Below are 19346 nucleotides of genomic sequence, written 5' to 3' on the forward strand. Positions count from 1 at the left end.
AATGTGGTCATGTATATAAAGCTGCATAAAATAGAAACAGTACTTGAGTGAAGGCATTTATAACGTTTCGTCACTCCATTTATTTCAGCGAAACCACACATAGTAAGTAACTTTCTAAAAGTTATCTTAGGCCACAAACATGGTAAAATATTCTATTTATTCCACTGAAACTAAGTAGAGAAGCTGTGATCTGAAGAGACATTTCACAGATGAATTATCAAATACTGTTAAACATTAATAACGATAGAAACTCAAAGGACTTACTGATGTGACACTGTTGGATGAGACCAATATGTATTTTTCTTTAAGCTTCTTAATAACATGAGTGGACTGAGTAGAAGTAGCTGTGGTGGCTTTGGTTGATAGCTACTAATAGCACCGCTTTTGATTAATATAGTTTATGTTAGCCATGGAATCTCCAACACAGTTGGATTCAGGATTAATTTCTAGCATTTCTTAGACATGAATTTGTCTTTTTGTTTTTCCTTCCTTTTCTTTTCATATATATGATTATCTAAACCCTGATCAGTCTTGTCATCTATATTTTCTCCTTGACCACTCAGACTGCTTCTCATCTAAGGCAGAGGATCGGCTGTTCAGGAAGCTCTTCAGAAGGTACAACCAGTTCATCAGACCTGTGGAGAATGTATCTGACCCTGTCACTGTGGAGTTTGAGGTCTCCATCTCACAGCTGGTCAAAGTTGTAAGCAATACCGCCAAATACACACACGCACACACACACACACACACATACACACACATAGGAAGCCACATTGTATTACCCTGACAGCACCTATAACATGAACAAAAAGTCAGCGGGTCGTTCATATTAGTCATTCTTTTTACATATTCCTGCATGTATTGTCTGTGATAAATCAGTGCTAAACAGTGTCTTGGATGTGATCCTATGTCTGCATCTATTTGAGCTGTGAAGTGTCTTTCTCATATTTCCTACCTTTGAAACAGAAAAGGTAAGCTTTTAAATGGGAAAAGTTAAAACAGATGTTGAATACAGCCTTTATTTAGTCTGTTCAATTTCACGGATTCCCAAAATGTCACACAGTATTGTTGTTATACACCGCCGTCTTGATAAGTTCAACGCAGCCAGGGGGATGATGGTGGCAGCGGTGATGGGGGTAGGGGTGTACACATCAGCCTGTGAAAAGAGGTTTTCAGCCCAGGATGGAAATCCTCAGATTAAGAGAAAATTGCCTGCAGGAGCCTTTTTCAGAGTGGGCTGATATGTAGCTAGATCTGCTAGCTCTGCAAGGTGAGATTAATCTAAAGGTGAGTGTGTGGTTGTACATACACGGCTGTGAGTGCACTGGAAGAAACAGCTCAGGGCACTACAGTATCTATATGTGTGTGTTTGTGTTCATATTGTGAATGCATGGTTATATGAGGTTTACATGGGATTCTGAGAATCACGGTCAGAGAGAAAAGTAGATAGACCATGACATCTGTGATCTCTCCATCTATTAATGACTGATTTACAGTCAGCTTTTAAGTCAAGAGGTTGAGAACAAAGGTTAAGAGATGAAATCTGTTTCAAATGTTAAAGATTTTCTTTTTTTTTCCTTAAATTTTTTCCTTTGCCCCTCTACAGGATGAGGTGAACCAGATCATGGAAACAAATTTGTGGCTTAGACATGTAAGTGAACATATACATAAACACACACACACACACACACACACACACACACACACACACACACACACACACACACACACAGAACATACAGTGTATTTCACTGTTCTGCCAAACAGGCATAATGGATAAGGGGTCGTACCTGTTAACACATGTACTTGTTAAATCTGACATCATGGTGAAGTAAAACTCTTTTCAAGGTCCAAACACATCAACAATGATGGACCCCATATGCTTATTTACTACTTACTTCTTTCTTTAATGAGGCACCAGTTTGGGCTCATAAGGGGCTAAATTCATCCTTAACTCAAATACAATGATTGGTGTAAGTAATTTGTGTTTTATCTGCAGTACATCATAATTTTAAGTGTCTTAAATACAGTTTAAGCTCCCATTCCACGCACAGTTGAATATAGACTTAAATTTTTATTTTATTTACCTGAACTGAACTACAGATAAAGGCTGACAAACCAAACATGGAGTGTGAAGATGTGAAACACCCCATAAAAACCTTGTTCTATATCCGAAGAATCCATGAAGATCTGGTTTAGTAGATACAATTGGAACTAACATTAGTTACACAGCAAATTCTGGTCTTTGGAATAAACTCCATGGGAGTTAAAGTCAACTGGATTTAAGTGTACATGTGAGACCATGGAATACACTCTAGAGCAGGGTTAAAGTAACTCTTTTCAGGAGTTAGAATTTAACTCTTCTGGGAGTTACAAAAACTAATCTCATGTAGAATAAAACACAACTCTCGCCTGGAATTCATTTCATGTGAACTCTGGCATGGAGTTAATATGTTAATACTTAATGGGGGTTAATATTCAACACTTAATAGAGGTAATATTTCAATTAAATTTTTTTTTTGGGGGGGGGGGGTTAAAATGATTACAAAAACAAAAAAAAACATCAAATGACTTTTTTTTTTTTAAAGTGTGCCCAAACACATGCTATATAGATGCTTATAAAGTGTTCTTGCATGAAGTGCTTTCTTTCAACAATATAAAAGCCCAGGAGACAATCCATGAATTTGTCTGAGGTGCCTGAACAAAAGTAAAACAAAGGAAACAGCTCAACACTGTTGCTGTTTTAGCCAGTTACTGTCACGACTGAGTGAAAGACTAAACTCATACACATGGTGCTGAAGGAAGAAAATGGGTTTAAAAATGTAAAACAATACATGAGAACGAGACAAATTCTGGGTTTGAAAACATCAGAGTCCATGGGAAGACAGGATCAGGACGGTGAGAGTCCAGGTTATGGCTCTGAAGTGAAATGGGATGAACGTCTGTGGAGGTCTGAAGCAGTGACCGCAGCAGAAATGTTCTGGCACCGTACCAGAGCAGAGGAGCTGCTTCTATGGGCTCCTAATGCAGATCTGCTCCAGGTGTGACAGGTGCCAGCAGGTGAAGTTGATAATGAGTCTGAGGGAGGGGTCTGTGGCAACGCAGGAGTGCACCACGACACTTGCTATTGTTCAATAGCTTTGTTCTCAACTCTTGTATGAATTGTATGAATTACCTAAGACTACACAGCAAGAAGGCGTCGAGCTAAAATTAGCATGTTCGACGTTCTAAGTTTGCAGCAAGAGTTAATTTTAGCAGCTGGTTCGCAAGTTGGTCCGAACAGAAATATACACATTATGATACTGACAGAAAAGTTCCTTCCAGCCAAATAAATAGCCTTGTTTCAGAAGTAAAATGGTACTTATACGACGCCTCATATGACGTCCATGAGCACACTGGTCTGCTCTGTTGCTATGTCCAGAAATCAACACCCATTATGGTGTTCAATCATGCTCCTCAACACTTGGTAAATGTACCCCGAAAAATGACACCATCAAAGACACAAGCTGGAGTTAAACTTACAGAATGAACTCCAGAAATTTAACTCTCACTCTTTTTTACCTAACTCCAGATTATTTTACTCCACAAATTTGCTGTGTAGCTAACACACTAACATTAGCTAGCATATGTTTAAGAATTGTAACTTTGCTCATAAACTTCATCCACCGCTCTTTATCATCACATGTAAAGTGGCAGAATGACAACTGTTTGAGTTTTATGGATCCAGGAGCACAGAACTGCATCAGACTGAAATGAACCAGAAATGATGTCATGGATTAATATGAGCAGATTCTGCATATTCTTAGCATGCGAATATGTGATTATCATACCTGAATTAAATCTTACAGGCAGTAAGATGAAAGGAGGGGACAAAATGAAACAGAAAACTAGATTATTTCAAATCAACATCTGAATACAATCAACTGGTGATCAGTATTAGCCCTGTGGTTAATCATGTTCTGCTTCATGCTCAGCACAACCACAGACCCTGACCTCCTGATCCTGCACAGGCAGCTATTCTCCAAAAAGTCTCAGTTTTTCTCTGCCTTACATTTTTCACACTTTGTGATTTTTCTTCCTTCTCCATGACATGTTTCTCTATAACTATCCGTCATAATGTAAACTGGCACCTAATTGCATTCTATGGCCAGACTGGAAAAAAAAAATCTAAATCTTACCAAGTGTATTTTTCTCATTTCTAGTGAAAATATCTCATCACACTTAGAATAATACATAATCACCTAAAGAGTAACTTTTCAGTGAGATATAAGAACTTATTCTTAGAATATAGATTTTGAAAATTTGATTTCAAGAGTTCTTACCAAGATAATTTTTACTTGTTCCACTGGGAGATTTTTTTTTTTGCTTAATTCAGACAAAAATATCTTGCATTAATTTATTTTTATTTGTTTTTAGAGGGGCATTTTTCCCAGTGCAAACATCTATTGGTGCTGATGAGATTCAGTGATGATAAGCTGATGCTGTGATCTCTGAGTTCTTTAGATAAGATGCTTTGAAAGGCCTGTGTAGTGTTGTCGCTATTCCATACTTGTAGCGGTTGAGCTTTTGTTTGTGAAACGCCATCCAGTGGAAAACTGTGTCAACGAGAGTCCCTGATAAAGAAGACTTTGGATTACAGCCAGTGTTTTTACAGAGGTAGCCATTTTACCCCAGTAAATCTACTTATGGCATCTGAAAAAGCATTGCAGGGGTGTTCCTGATTTGAATGTAGATACAGTATACAGCTATTCCACCTTTGTTCATTTTATGTGCTTTAAATCAAAGGTGTACAATTTATCCACCGTATACTTTTGGACACTATGAATAACACGAGGTATGTGCTCTCTTTTGATTTGGGCATATTTATTGAGCACAAAATGAACCTGTATAAAGTGTAAATCTGTTAAACAGCAAGTGCATAGAGGAGTCGTTTCAGATAATTAATCTCTGCCTCCTTGATTTAATCGGGAAGAACATGCTCCGGTCGTATCTGCTCAGATCTACTCTACTTTTTCCATGCTCTCCTATCACTGCAATCGCTCATTTAATAGCCTTTATGTCAGTTCTTTATGCTTGACTCTGTTCTTCATAACCCAGTCAATATTCATCAGACACATTAAAGGAATCTGTGGTTTATTTTTGTATAATGTGTTTTGATTCTCAGTGTAGAGGGGTAGATTAACCAACATCACATTCAGTCTAATGCAAAGGAGACTGTCTTTTCTTCCAATTTGATAAATGCATTCAGCTTGACTGAAATAGTTAAATACGTATACACACAATGCATATGATAAACATACTCTACTCCTCATCCTATCAGGAATTATATCTCCAGCCAATCATGGTGCAAACTCTCTGGAAAGATAAATGGAAAATGCAGTGTAGCATGAAGTGGTTAATTAAACAGCTCCCAGGTCATAACTATTAATCCGCCTTGCTAATGAATGAATTCATCTTGAATGACATGCAAATAGCAAAGACTAATGGATCTGTGGCTCATGAAATGCTACCCATAGGTATGCTAACAGAATAGCAATTGAACTATCTAATCCTTTACTTCCATTAGGAGACATTTACTAATATTCCGTTTCTCTCACTGAACTACTCTGTATACAAATGTGACTATTGTACAACTCTTTCTGAAATGGTGAATTGTAATTTTTTAACCATGAGGAATTATATCAAAGAATAGATTTTCATGAACTTTTCAGAGCAAAAACAAAAACAAAAAAAACATCCTGGAATACACTTTTTAATCTATGAACATTAGATTTTGTCCATAAACCAACGCAATATCATGAATTTTGTAAATTTACACACATATATGGAACTTTTAATTAGTGTGTACACATTATAAGCTCTCCGTGTGTATAGAATAGAATAGATAGAATGTCTTTATTGTCAATGTGCAGGTACAACGAAATAAAGTGCAATCATCCTAGGTGCCATAAAAAGTATAAATAATGTATATAAAAGAGTATAAAAGCTAAAATGTTAAAGAAAAACCCTGACGACATAAATGTCTTAAAAAAACAAAACAAAAGTAGCATAAAAAAGTGTTACTTGAAGTATAAAAGACACATAAAACATCATCATATACCCTGGACAACATTCAGCATTCCACACAATTAATTAATGTCCAGCAGTATTCAGTGCAATTATGGCCCTGAGATAAAAAGTGTTTTGTATGGTCACGCTGCATTAAATACCACACGATTAGCGGTTAGGGTTAGCGGTTACAAATATGTAAACCGGAGATCTTGGCGTAAATTGACACACGATCAAATGGTGTTGAATAGCACGTGATAGGATGAAAATGCGTACGTATAGCACGCCAAATGCCATAAGACATACAACGCGATTTCATGAGATCAGTCTGCCATAAACATCAAGGAAAGGTTTTGCTAGCGTGTTCTTTTGTTGGAAGCTCCAAAAACAAATCAGGATTCATCTCAGTCTCATTTTTATAAATTTAATTTGTTCTGACCACAAATAAAGCATTACTTAGTACTAAGGACCCACACCAGGAAGGAAATAGATAAAGACATTCAAACGCACATCACTTTTATTGTCCTTGTAAGATGATCTCCAAACAATGGGCTGATCCTGTGACCTAGGTGGGTTGGGTCACCAAAAAATGGGCTGGTGTGATTTGACTCTGGGTCAAGCAGATGGGAAAACTCAACTCTATGTAAAACCTTATACTGCAGTATTTTTCAACCTTGGGGTCAGGATCCCATGGGTCACCTGGATTTCAAATGGGGTCACCTGAAATTTCTAGTAATTGATAAAAACAAAAACTTACTAATAAAAATATATGGTGAGTTGACAGAGACAACCACAATACATAAAAGACATGACAAACTGTGAAGATGAAACTGAAGCACTGTGCTACTATTTATCTTTCAAATGTTCATTGTGGTTGGTTTAAGATGCTGCAGCTCTTTCATAATTCCTAGTTTGAGGGTTTTTTTTGGGGGTTTTTTTTTTTCAGTATATAATTTGCAGGATTGCGAATCCAAGCTGGACTGACTGTACATATCCTGACCAAGGAAAATAAAATTCTCACTTTGTGCAGTAATCTCAGCCTGACTTTTCTGCCTCCGTCCATAATAATATGCTTTATATAGACTAAATGTCATCTAAAATTAATGTTTATTTGCAACATAGTATAGCAAACTATTACATGATCAAAAACAAATTAATTTTCGCAAAAATAAAAATGTCTGTTTTGAATGTCTGGGGTCACCAGAAATTTGTGATGTTAAAATGGGGTCACGAGCCAAAGAAAGGTTGGGAACCACTACTATACTGACAGTGTGTTTACATCTTGTCTCCCGTGACTGACAATCCTTGTGGGAATGTGTATTTGAAAGTGTGTCTAAGGGAAAACCTACGTCATGTGTTCATAAATCTGTCAGCTTGGTATGTTGACCAAAATGTTACAACCAATCCGTACTGTCCTAAAAACTTACTAAGTGAAACAAAGGAATCCTATCTTAAAACATTAACTACTAATAAATAATAAGATTAAACTTAAGACTTCAACTATCTAGATTAAAATAATATTTCAATTCAGTTCAGTACAAATATGTATTTCAAAACATTCCCATGAAGTTCAGCTTTCTCCACTAACTAATGCTGTGTGTAGTGTACAATACGCAACACAAACCAGTTGGATGAATTCTCAGTATGATAATTATGCCCCCCCTCCACCCCTCTTTTTCAGATTTGGAATGACTACAAGCTGCGATGGATGCCGGCAGAGTTTGATGGCATTGAATTTATTAGAGTTCCATCAAACAAGATCTGGAGACCCGACATTGTCCTGTACAACAAGTGAGACTGTTGCCATCATTAAAATCCTCATTATTTTCAGCTCCATTGTGACAGACATTATTAAAGATTGTACTGCCCAGAATGCATTGATCAAACATGTAATAAACCCTCAGTATGCATCTTATTGATTCGCAACCTCACATGAATGAATGACTGAAGGAATAGAATAAGTATTATTAGTGACATGGTACAAATCTCTTTAATGAGAGTTGACAGTGGATGGGTGGAAGACTGGTATAGATTGTACTGTTTTTAATTAGACCACAACATTTCTTGACCTTAAATAATGGCGCATCAATCGACTGTTTTAAACACTAACTATGAAATAAATACTGGTGTGTGCCATTTTTACTGTTACTCATTTGTAGGTAAAACACTTAGAGCCTTTGGAACCTTAAAGCATGCTAACTATGTAATTAAGGGCCAGTGTTCATAATTATAGACATCTAAATGTAATAGACAGTAGTTGCAACACAAGTTTCAAATATTACCATTCATGTTTTTTGTTAATTTCTGATTTTGAATTGGCTGTGGTCAGGCTAGAGATGGATGATGTACTTTATATTGTGAACAAGTCTTAAAAAAACAAACAAAAAACCCCAAAACAAAACAAAAATATGTATAGATACACAAGTTATCCAACCCAAATTTCCTAGCATGTGTTAGTTCCTAGCTGTTAGCTGACCAGCTTTTTAGTTTTAGCCTTATCCATACATGGTAATTTGGTTTCTCCATTTTATCCATCCTAATACACACATCACCTAGCATTAGCAATTAGCATTACCACATAGCACGTAATAGGAGCAGTGAGCTGCCATTGTAGGTGTTCAGAGACCAACTCAAGATCTTTATCAGTACCATGGTCAACTGACAGAAGAATTAATGCATAATGTGCTGTTTTTCTTGATGGGGTAAACCCCTGAACCCTGGGGGAAACCCCTGAGACTTGAACCCAGCCACCTAAATAGTGATAGAGGTTTCAGATTGAAGTACTCCATAGATACAGTACAATGCTGTCACTATCTGATCCATACTGAAAACCTGATTTGAGAACACTAGACTACTTCCTGTCAATTCTATTTCTAAATTATTTTGGGATGTTTGTAATTTACACAGACAATGTATGTTATGTACGTGTTGATTTTGTTTTAGCAGTAACGAACTATAAAACCGCGTTTCCACCATGTGGTACCAGCTCGACTCGACTCAAGTACCAGGTACTATTTCTGGAGACCATTTCCATTACAGGATACTACCGACTAGAGTACCTGGTTGTCGTGGAGACACTGCGCGTAACTTCCATTTGTTGCGTGTTGTCCCGTCAAGCTCACACTGAATCTTTTCATTGGCCACCAAAGACAGAAATGTCTGAACCTCTTCGACTGACCACGGTGCTGTTTTACGGGCTGTCATCATGGATTAGCCTACCAGTATATTTACTGTAAATTTACAAATCTGTTTTTTTTTTAATAGTGTGTTGCCCATTGATGATGCAATGACACAGAGACAAGTCTGACCAATCAGTGGCCTGCAGTGTTTACACGTCACATTTTAGTATCGCTTCACCTGTTTTTGAACCTCAGCTGAGCAAGTACTAATAAAATAGTACCAGGTACCAGATTCCAGGTTCTTTTATGTAATGGAAACGCAAAAAGGCTGAGTTGAGTCGAGCCGGTACCACGTGGTGCGTAGTGGAAACGCAGCATAAGATTCACTATTATAATAATTTTATTATTTCTGCACCAGTTCAAGGAGCCTCATCACACACTTGGCATTCATGCTTTATGCACTGTGTGACAATAAAGTTGAATTGAATTCCTGAAACAATCTTAGGTAACCATTTTTTTTAAGCATCATATTTTGCACTGTCTGAACAAAAGCAAAATGCATTTTTATGTAATTAAAAATCACTGAAATCAGTTTCACCACTAGTTGTATAATACAAATCTCAAGCACATTTTATGTAGAAATATAAGTGATGACAAGTAGTACTTTCTCACATGCATAGAAAAAAATGGGGCCTCTGGTATGGATCGGGTAGTGACACACATTTAGTGATGGATACAACCAAACCAGATGTTATTTCAAACACAGTTTTCAACACCTACACCTTTATATTAAAAAAGGTACAGTGCTGTTTATGAAGTTTTGTAAGTCACACATGTTTAGTTTCGCTCAGATTTTGTGGATGCGTAATGAGACACTCAACTTTGATGCATTTTTTAGTATTTCAAACCAAGTTTCCAGAGGCTTTAAGCAAACTTTTTTGTGATTTTATTTTTAAACTTAAACATCAGTGTAAAACATTAAGTCCAAGTGCTGTGCACAATTGTCTCCTTCGGCTATAATCAGCAGCATAATGCACTAAAATAATACTTTAATATGCTAAAATCACCGTTTATTGTTCAGAGCCAGTTAATGCTGGCCTCTTAAATTTAATTCCAATACCAGTGCAGTGATTTTTTTCTTGCTACTCACAGTAGGGCCTCATAATACTAATCAAAGCCATTTTTACACAATAGGCCAAGTACAGCTTCATTGTCCTCTGTCTTTGAATCCTTATGCTCCTGTTCTCTCTGTCATAACGTCCCCTTTTTATCTTCTCCCACCTCTCTTTTTGTTCCTCACTTTCATTTTCTCCTTGCCTCTTCTCTCATTGGATGAACTTTCTGCCTTTCTCTAACATTTGCTTCCTTTTAAAATCCTCAATCTCCTCCTCACATGCTCTCTGAACACTTCTATATGAAAACACATGCGCATACATCTCATATACAGCGCTGTAGGTGACTTCTTGGTGGAGGATAAGACCAAGGCTCTACTGAAGTTTGATGGCACCATCACCTGGATTCCTCCAGCTATTTTCAAATCCTCCTGCCCCATGGACATCACTTACTTCCCCTTTGACTACCAGAACTGCTCCATGAAGTTTGGCTCCTGGACTTATGACAAAGCCAAGATAGACCTGGTACTTATTGGATCCAAGGTCAGTTTGTTGCAAGTCTGGTGCCACTTACAACTGATACTAATATTTTATCCTAACCCTTCTTTAATGTAGTGTAAAGCTGCTCTGAACAATATTTTCATATTAACAATTAATCAAACTACCATGCATGTGTAAATAATAAAGAGTAGTTCAATAATTAGAGATTTAAGAGTCTTTCAGCTCATTGTTTTGGTTTTACAGTTTGAGAAATCAGTGTTTTAGTTCATTATAGTATATTCAGACACAAAACATTGCTGACTTTACAGAAAAAGAATTGTTGAGACTGTGATACCCACTCACTAGCAAATGGTAGATGTATAAAGTTAGTAACAAACTAGTGAACACATGCAATCAGGATTTAGTAATTAGAAAAAAACTTAACATTCAATCTCATTGTACATTCAGTATAATGACAATAAAGGGCATTCTATTCTATTCTATTCTATTCTATTCTATTCTATTCTATTCTATTCCTCGGTTGAAAAAAGACCAGAGCTGTGATGAGAGAACATGTTGCATATATAATAAGATATTACATCAGTCTGCTATCACACAACCAAATAAATGTTAATGACACTCTGTTTCTGCCACATGTGTAAATACACTATATTTTACTCAGTTTTAATCTGTGTTTTTAAGATGATGGTGTGCCAGGGTTGTGTTAACAATTTGCCTCGGCATCAGATGTCAAAAACTAAGTTTACGCTTGTTTAACTTTTTTTTTTTTTTTTTTGCTTGCTTAGAGGAAGATATTCTGAGCTCCACCCATCATCAGAGGACCTTATTTATGGTTTATATGGTGCACAGGGCCTTCTTGCTGCAGGATGCAATATGCTTTAACTCTTTGAAGACATATAATTTGGGTATCATTTCAAACTGATGTGCACATTTTTTGCAAGTCCAGGTATTTATTATGGAGGATTCTGTTAAAACCAAAAACAATGAGCCCTTCTGTGTATTGTAGTAATTGAGATGGCTGTTTTACAACGGTAAGTTACCCCATTACATAACATTACGAAAGGTTACTGGATCTGAAGATTTGTATCTGCTACTTAGGTGAACCTGAAAGACTTCTGGGAGAGTGGCGAGTGGGAAATCATTGATGCTCCCGGCTACAAGCATGATATCAAGTACAACTGCTGTGAAGAGATCTACCCAGACATCACCTACTCCTTCTACATCCGGCGCCTGCCACTCTTCTACACCATTAACCTCATCATCCCCTGCCTCCTCATCTCTTTCCTCACAGTGCTGGTTTTCTATCTCCCTTCTGATTGTGGAGAGAAGGTCACGCTCTGTATCTCTGTCCTGCTCTCCCTCACTGTGTTCCTGCTTGTTATCACAGAAACCATCCCCTCCACGTCGCTGGTCATCCCGCTCATTGGAGAGTACCTGCTCTTTACAATGATCTTCGTCACACTCAGCATCGTCATTACTGTCTTTGTGCTCAATGTACATTACCGCACGCCCATGACCCACACTATGCCGGGCTGGGTGCGCTCTGTGTTTCTCAAAGTGCTGCCAAGGATTATGCTGATGCGGAGGCCGATTGACGAAGACAGCATGGCTGGGGGGTTGGACAGCAGTGGGGAGGCAGGAGGAGCTGGAGGGGGAGGAGGAGGCGGAGGAGGAAAAGGAGGGAAGAAGAGGAAGAATAGTTTAATGCAGGTGAGTGTCCTCTGTGTGTTGAGAAAAATAAATGGATGATGACTGCACTAAACCAACCAGGTCAACTAAAGACAAAACACACCCATAATCTTTTTAAACCCCAAATAACTGTGGTTTCAACTTCAACTCTCACTCAAGAGAAATCAGCCTTTAAACTTCAAAGAAATATTGATTTGACATTTATAATAATTGTCATTAACAACAACTGACATGAACATTTTAACATGACAGTATTTCATATCAACAGGAATGGGATGTTTGATAAATAAGTGTTTCATGTATCATAGTTTCTGGTATTTAGTGTGATCTTCCTTTGCACTTCAAATCATGAACTCTTTTCTGCAGGCGGTAGGAGATTTACTGTGCTTGTCTTTTTTCAAAATAGGTAAAACATTTTATATTATTTAATCGATTTCGTTTCAACAGAAATACCCAAAAAACAGACTTTTGCCTGTAGAGCGTTTGTTGTGCACATATTTTCTGATTTTCCTACAAGACTGACAAATAAATATGTGTGCTAATTACTTTGCAAAACCAACAAAGCCAAAGCTGTTCTGAGACTTTTACATAGAAGTGAAAAAAAAAAAAAGAAAAGAAATAAATTTATTTATTTATTTATTTATTTGTACTTCAAACTCTATCTTCCCTAATCCCGTGATGTAGAAGTGATGTAGCTTTCATATTTGGCTACAATATTCTGGTTAACCAAACTGTGGTTGCAAAAACCCCCATCTGTCCAGGTATAAAATCACCATATGCAGACGCAGAATGAGAAAAGCCCAAGTTTTTCGAAAGATGTTTTAAATGTTGAATGTAAGGCGTTAATATTGACATTTTTCTGTAGTGTTGAAGTTGACGTGTCAACTTCTAATCTCTTGACTTTCACAGTAAACCATGCATGATGTGTACTTTCATCATTGTGAAATTTAAGATTTAGCTAGCATTGTTTTCACATCTGGTTACTTAAATTTAGTAACTCTTTATGCCAGTTGAAAGGGCATGAGTATACGGTAGCTTTTCATCGAGACCTGCAGGTATACAAACAAGAAAGAAGAGGACAAAAATACTGATAAACAGACAAAATGGTCCAAAAACCTATACATGAAGGTGGTAATTAATTCACTTATTCCCTATGCAGCGAAAGCAGCAGCAACTTGTCTGAGCAGCTACAGAGAACAATTCCAGTCCATCTCAGGGGTACGCTGGAAATACAACTCAACACACTGTCTAACTCTAATCAGTCTGGTGCATTCTCATTTTGGGGAAACCACTGACTCAGACTCTGAGCTCAGGCTCTTAAAACATGGAACAGCAGCAAAGGGAATAACTGAACTGTTACTGTTACTCTGTGTGAAATGCACCCCCCAAAGCTCTTGTGGGAAGAAAAGAAAACCCTACATCCTCAGATAATAAACTTGGTGTCTACCCACAGGAGAACTCTTCTGCCAGGCTTTCTTCCATCTTAATCTTACCTTTTATAAGTCTTTGAGATCAGGCTGCTGCTTTTTGGAAACACAGTGATTCTTCTGACACTATTTACATATAGTATAATTCATTACATTCAGTCATCTTTGTGGATAAAAAATCATTGGAAAAAAAACCACAAAAACCCAGCTGACATCACCTTGTAATCGTACAATTCTGTTTTCATGTCATACACATCTGAAACAACATAACTGAAGAAAGTAGATGCATGCATCTCCATCTAAAGATGATAGTGTAGCAGGAACAATATGTTCATATGTTTGGTTCCTTTGACAAGAAGCCAATAATAGTTTCCCATTGACTTTTCAGTTATAGCACAAAATAAGCTCAAAGGCAAACAAATGTACAATATACTTTTACATTTTATTCAGCAAGATAATGGTCACAATTTGAAAACATCAACATATTTCATTGACTTTTTTTTTTTGTTTTTAAAGAATAACTGCCATTGCAAAAATGAAAATTGTAATTTTACATTGTCAACAAACTACAGCACAGACATCATGGGCTTCAGCATCACTGTCACTAAACATCCAGCGTGTAATTTATTTTCACTTTCTTTCCTCTCTTAAAAAACTTTTCTCTTTGTATAACCTGATTTAGCTTCTGAATAAAAGAGTTTGTAAGTAGTGGCTTTTCAATTGGACATATGCCCAAAACTTAACCGATGTTTACTAATGTGGAAAAACAGAAGTGCGTACTGCAGGTTTTTCCATTAAATCACAAATGTGATGATTTGTTTATTTATTATTGCAAGATGACACAAGAACTCATTCCATTAACATGGTGATAAACGTAAATATCTAGTAGATTTAAAGATATATTCATTATTAGTAGTAGATATTAATCCTTTATCCCGTACTAAATTAAACAATGATTGGGTTTCCTGGTGTGTGCACACACACCACACCATGTTTCTTTTAAAACTCTTCTTCGCTTGTTGTAATGTCCATCAACATACGTATTCTTTTCATTCACATGACTCTGGCTGCAGAAAAAGGTCTTTCAATTGCAGTTTTGCATGAAATACCAATTTCACTACGCCTGAAAAAGCACCTCTTGCCAGCTCAAACATTTTTCATTGAAAAATGAGAGTTTTGGCGAAACTGTGGTTTTTCCATGTGGTAAATTTTTATGTGCAAGTTGCATTCGCGCAATTTGCGGGTCAGGTGAAAAGCGACTAGTGTGTGATACAATGACTGTCAAGGTGGCTTGGTGAGTGGAGGAGTTTCTGTGATTAACCTCTTTCTGCCATTTGTTAGTTAATCCCTTCTTTAAGGCATGCAAGAATCTGCAACCTCTGGGGCTACAAATTTAAGCCAACACTTAAGTGTCAAAAACAGTCTGTTGAATGGCAGTGTCAATCCTCACAAGCCCCCAGGGCTTTGTTTTATTACCTGTCACTCCTTTTTCCCCCAAACATGTCTGCTTTTAGTTATTTTTGTTCAGCATTTTATTTATTTTATTTTATTGTTATTATTATTGTTGGTTTAAACACTGATATCCCTGGTTTTGATGTAATGGCTCATATTGTGATCTCCACATCCACAGCAGGTCGGAGGTGGCTCACTCAACTGCCTGGAGTTCGGTGACAGCAAGCTCTCTGTAACAGAGGGCTGTACCGGGAAGAAGTGTTCTTGCCCCTGCCAGCATGGGAAGGAAACCCCAGAAACACCAGACACAGGAAAGATGAGCCGTCAGCTGAGTCTGCAGAGCATCAATACAGTGGTGGCCTTTTCTGTAGTGTCACCTGAGATCAAACAGGCCATCGAGAGTGTCAAGTACATCGCTGAGAACATGAGGAGCCGCAACAAGGCCAAAGAGGTGAGTCCTTCTTACCTTCACTGTAGCTCTGAGTGTAAGTTTTCATTTGTCCAGGTCATCATTCTTTATGGAAGTTTTCGAAGTTCAGCTGGACTGGTTTTTACTTTTTTGAAAACGTTTAGTCTCTCATCCAAGAGTCTTCATCAGTTCTATTTGCTGGTGGGGGAAACTGGATTTATATACCTGAGGGGGGAGTGGTCTACGGAGGTTGTTTTCACATTAGCCACTTTTACACAGAGAAAAAAGGTCAGATGGTGATCCCACCTTTTGCCAGTATTGACTGATTTCCACAGCCAAGCCTAAGGAGTAACAGAGGTGAGACAGGCTGGACTTTTACACGACGGACCTGCGTTCCAGAATCAAAGGGATGGTGACAGTGTAGTGTATAGCATGACATATCACTTGGAAATACCCTGAGCATAGCGGTGTTGCTGACCTCTCCAGAGTCGGCCCATCTTTCACTGTTTCACAAATGTTAGCATGGATAGAGTCCTCCGCCCGAAGTGACAACATATCGCAGATCTCGGCATCTCCCCAGTTCGACATCTTTCTGGTTGTGTTGATATGTTTGTTTACTGTACATGGCCCACGCTCATTTTTAAATCCCCCCAGCGCGGGGGTCACACATGCAATACGTCATCAAAATGACACCTTGGTTGCAGAACAAAAGGTGTTCCTTTTACATAGCGTTCCTGAATCATGAGTCCACCTCTATCATGGCTCTGTTACTACTTCCAGAATGGTTACAAAGCCACGATAAAGGTGGGACCAAATGATCCCACCATTTCACAGACGTCATTCCGGAATAAAGGTGAAACATAAGTGCTGTGCAAAAGGGGTTCATGTGTTAATGACCTTAAGTGTAAAGGTTGTAGAGGTGTTGTAGAGGCCCTGGGTTTCAGGGTCATTCATGGGCATCTTGTGTGAGATTCAGGGTCGTTGAGGAGGGGTGGGTCACTGTCCTTCAGTCCTTCAGGGGGGGCTTGATTGCTCTCAGGTGAATCCAGGTGTGAAAGGTTGTTTTTTGAAAACTGTTCAAAAACAGTCTAGTTGAACTTAAAAAAAACTACTGGAAAAAATATAACTGAATGTCACAGACTGTCACAGGACTACACCAAGGAAACAGCAGTGGAACAAGACCATGAGCATAACACACCCAAAAACCAGAGGTAAAAAGTAACTAAGTACAAATATTGTGTTACTGTACTAAAGTTGACTTTCAGGTATTTGCATATACTTGAGTTTTTATTTTTCTTGCACTTTTTAAACTTTTTGTACCTTGTAGCTGCATGGAGTTTAACAGTCCAGCTGCTTTTACTGTCTTTGAACTACCTGATAAAACCATACGATCTTATTACTTCAGAAATATTCCAGTGTTTCTCAAATATATTAAAAACTGTAAATGCTCATGGCAAACACACAGCAAGCATCTGCCATGCATAATGCATTTATGCAAAAGCAAACAGAGGATGCAGGCTTTTTACAGCTGCTGAGTAGCATTGTTACCACTCCTAACCTGCTCCAGAAGTCAACAATAGTGTAAGTGTGAACCAAATAATTTTAGATTTTAGTAGAGAGCGCTCCCTCCTCTCTCTCTCTCTTTCTCTCTCTCATAAATACAGTAAGAGAAACATCCCAAAGGGCAGATGAAGCTTTGATATGTAAAACTTGTGCCTCAATCAGCTTAGTCAAAATGCCTGTCGCTTCTTTTGATAATGTGGTTTGAATGAGATTATCATATTAATTTTATCTTGTGTGAATTATGTATCAATTTCCTGTTGGCTTACGAGAAATTTCTTTTTACACATTTTCATTTTGTGTTCTCCTTCTTTCCATCTTTGCTTCGTATACTCACATCACCCCATCGACTCCCACAACCTCCCACCTTCAGAGTTTATTATTTTTTTACTGTACACATCTCTTCACCTGATAACAAACGATGGATATAATATCTACACCTTCCATCTTTCTGGTTCTGCTAACACTTTGTGCCTTCTCACACTTTTTGTTTTGTCCCCCCTTTACTCACAGGTGGAGGATGACTGGAAATACGTTGCCATGGTGATTGATAGAATCTTCCTTTGGGTCTTTGTGACTGTGTGTGTCCTTGGGACCGTGGGCCTTTTCCTCCAGCCTCTTTTTGGCTTCTTCTCTTAACTGCTAACACATGAGCGGTCCTGAAACTGAGCTTTTACACCGATCAGAAGACAGACTTTTAGCGTCTTAAAGCACATTTTGCTGTGCTGGTTTTGCTTCTTTGCTTCTTTATTTTTCTACAGTTCTGATGTTTTGATAGAGGTACTGCTAGGGCTTTGTTGGGATCAAAAATTAGCACAAATTCTGGACTTCAGAACCTGAGATTCCCAATTCAAAAGATACAAAAGATTGTTGATCTGGGAACTTTCCACATCTTGTAGGCATAACTGGAATCTCACTGCTGCGCTGAACTCGACCCTGCGGCAGTCAGTTAAACTCACTCTGCTGAGATGAATGATGACTGTCATACTCACTCCATGGTCTAATACATCAAGCTGCTTACTGTCATTGCCAATTGTACTCACAGATTTTTTGTGTCATTTCCAATTAGACTTCAGATTTCAGGCGTACTTGGCAGGGCTTTTAAAAAGTAAAGAGCAGGCTTTTCATGTCTTGTAATTAGAATCCATGTGTTTATAAATGTTTGCTTGATTAATGTTCCACACAGTAATTGGTTGGCCCAGTAAATATAGAAATAAATAGTGGTTGATTGGTTGTTCCCTGAAATAACATCATATTGATTCATTCATAAATGATAGGATTCTATCATCTAATTCCATGGCTATTAATTTTTTTTATCCTTCTCATTTTTAATTACGTTTGCTATTATGAGCTGACATGTAATGCAAAAAACATGCATGACAGAATACTTAATTGCTTTAAACACAGATATATTGTTCTCTGCTATATTGTTCATTTGTAGAGTTTGATCCGTTCTTCCACTTTTGGTTATATCGATTCTGTTTTGGCTTTCCCAAAGTGCACAAAACATAAAGAGAGCAAACATGTTTGTACAAATGATCTTTGCCATTCTCTTGTCTTTGAAATGAAATAAATGCAATATTTCTTCAAATAAACTGAAAAGCATTTGTTGTTTACAGGTTTTCGCAGCTGACATTAAAAAAGACAAGCTACATTAGCTTTCTGGTGAAGGACAGAGCACATCAACATTTCACATGCACACACACACACAACCTGGCTTAGAAGGATTACTTTGATATTTTTTGGTTCAAGTATACACTCAGAAAACAGCCACCAGAGGTACAATTAAGCCTCCAGATGCAACATCTAATTAACATCTGGAGAAGTTAGTGCTCATATGCCCTAAATTTAGTGTTAAAATGTATCATTATGCATGACAGAGCCACATAATTACATTTATTAGCAAAAGAACCATGTTCCAGCAGGAGTATGTGTGTAGAAAGAACACAGTGTTGGCAATGGAACTAAAAACCTGTGTGGTTGTTTTAGAGTGGCAATATACTGTGTGTCATATTGTTTCAGTAAAGGA

At 37.7% G+C, this 19346-nt stretch overlaps 1 protein-coding gene across 3 annotated transcripts; it reads left to right on the forward strand.

The window, feature by feature from the left end:
- The first annotated feature begins 557 nt into the window (after window positions 1-557).
- On the forward strand, window positions 558-18908 carry LOC115421088 (neuronal acetylcholine receptor subunit alpha-3-like). Of its 3 annotated transcripts, XM_030136801.1 has the most exons (7): window positions 558-703; window positions 1607-1651; window positions 7730-7839; window positions 10615-10822; window positions 11879-12490; window positions 15527-15799; window positions 17831-18908. In XM_030136801.1, the coding sequence occupies exons 2-7, from the start codon at window positions 1625-1627 to the stop codon at window positions 17954-17956; spliced, it is 1356 nt and encodes a 451-aa protein (XP_029992661.1). In that variant the 5' UTR covers window positions 558-703; window positions 1607-1624; the 3' UTR covers window positions 17957-18908. The 3 variants fall into 3 exon arrangements, with proteins under 3 accessions (XP_029992661.1, XP_029992660.1, XP_029992659.1); XM_030136800.1 differs by lacking the exon at window positions 7730-7839 and having other exon boundaries at window positions 658-703; XM_030136799.1 differs by lacking the exons at window positions 558-703; window positions 1607-1651 and having other exon boundaries at window positions 7731-8073.
- The last annotated feature ends 438 nt before the right edge of the window (window positions 18909-19346 follow it).

The sequence above is a fragment of the Sphaeramia orbicularis genome, chromosome 6, assembly GCF_902148855.1.
Source record: "Sphaeramia orbicularis chromosome 6, fSphaOr1.1, whole genome shotgun sequence".
Classification (NCBI taxonomy): domain Eukaryota; kingdom Metazoa; phylum Chordata; class Actinopteri; order Kurtiformes; family Apogonidae; genus Sphaeramia; species Sphaeramia orbicularis.

What these genes read in the sequence shown, in the direction of transcription:
- LOC115421088 (XM_030136801.1), top strand. Translation starts at nt 1,625, where the DNA reads ATGGAAACAAATTTGTGGCTTAGACAT. An exon ending in TGGTACTTATTGGATCCAAG is followed by an intron (nt 10,823 to 11,878) that starts GTCAGTTTGTTG and finishes TCTGCTACTTAG; the next exon opens with GTGAACCTGAAAGACTTCTG. An exon ending in GCCGCAACAAGGCCAAAGAG is followed by an intron (nt 15,800 to 17,830) that starts GTGAGTCCTTCT and finishes CTTTACTCACAG; the next exon opens with GTGGAGGATGACTGGAAATA.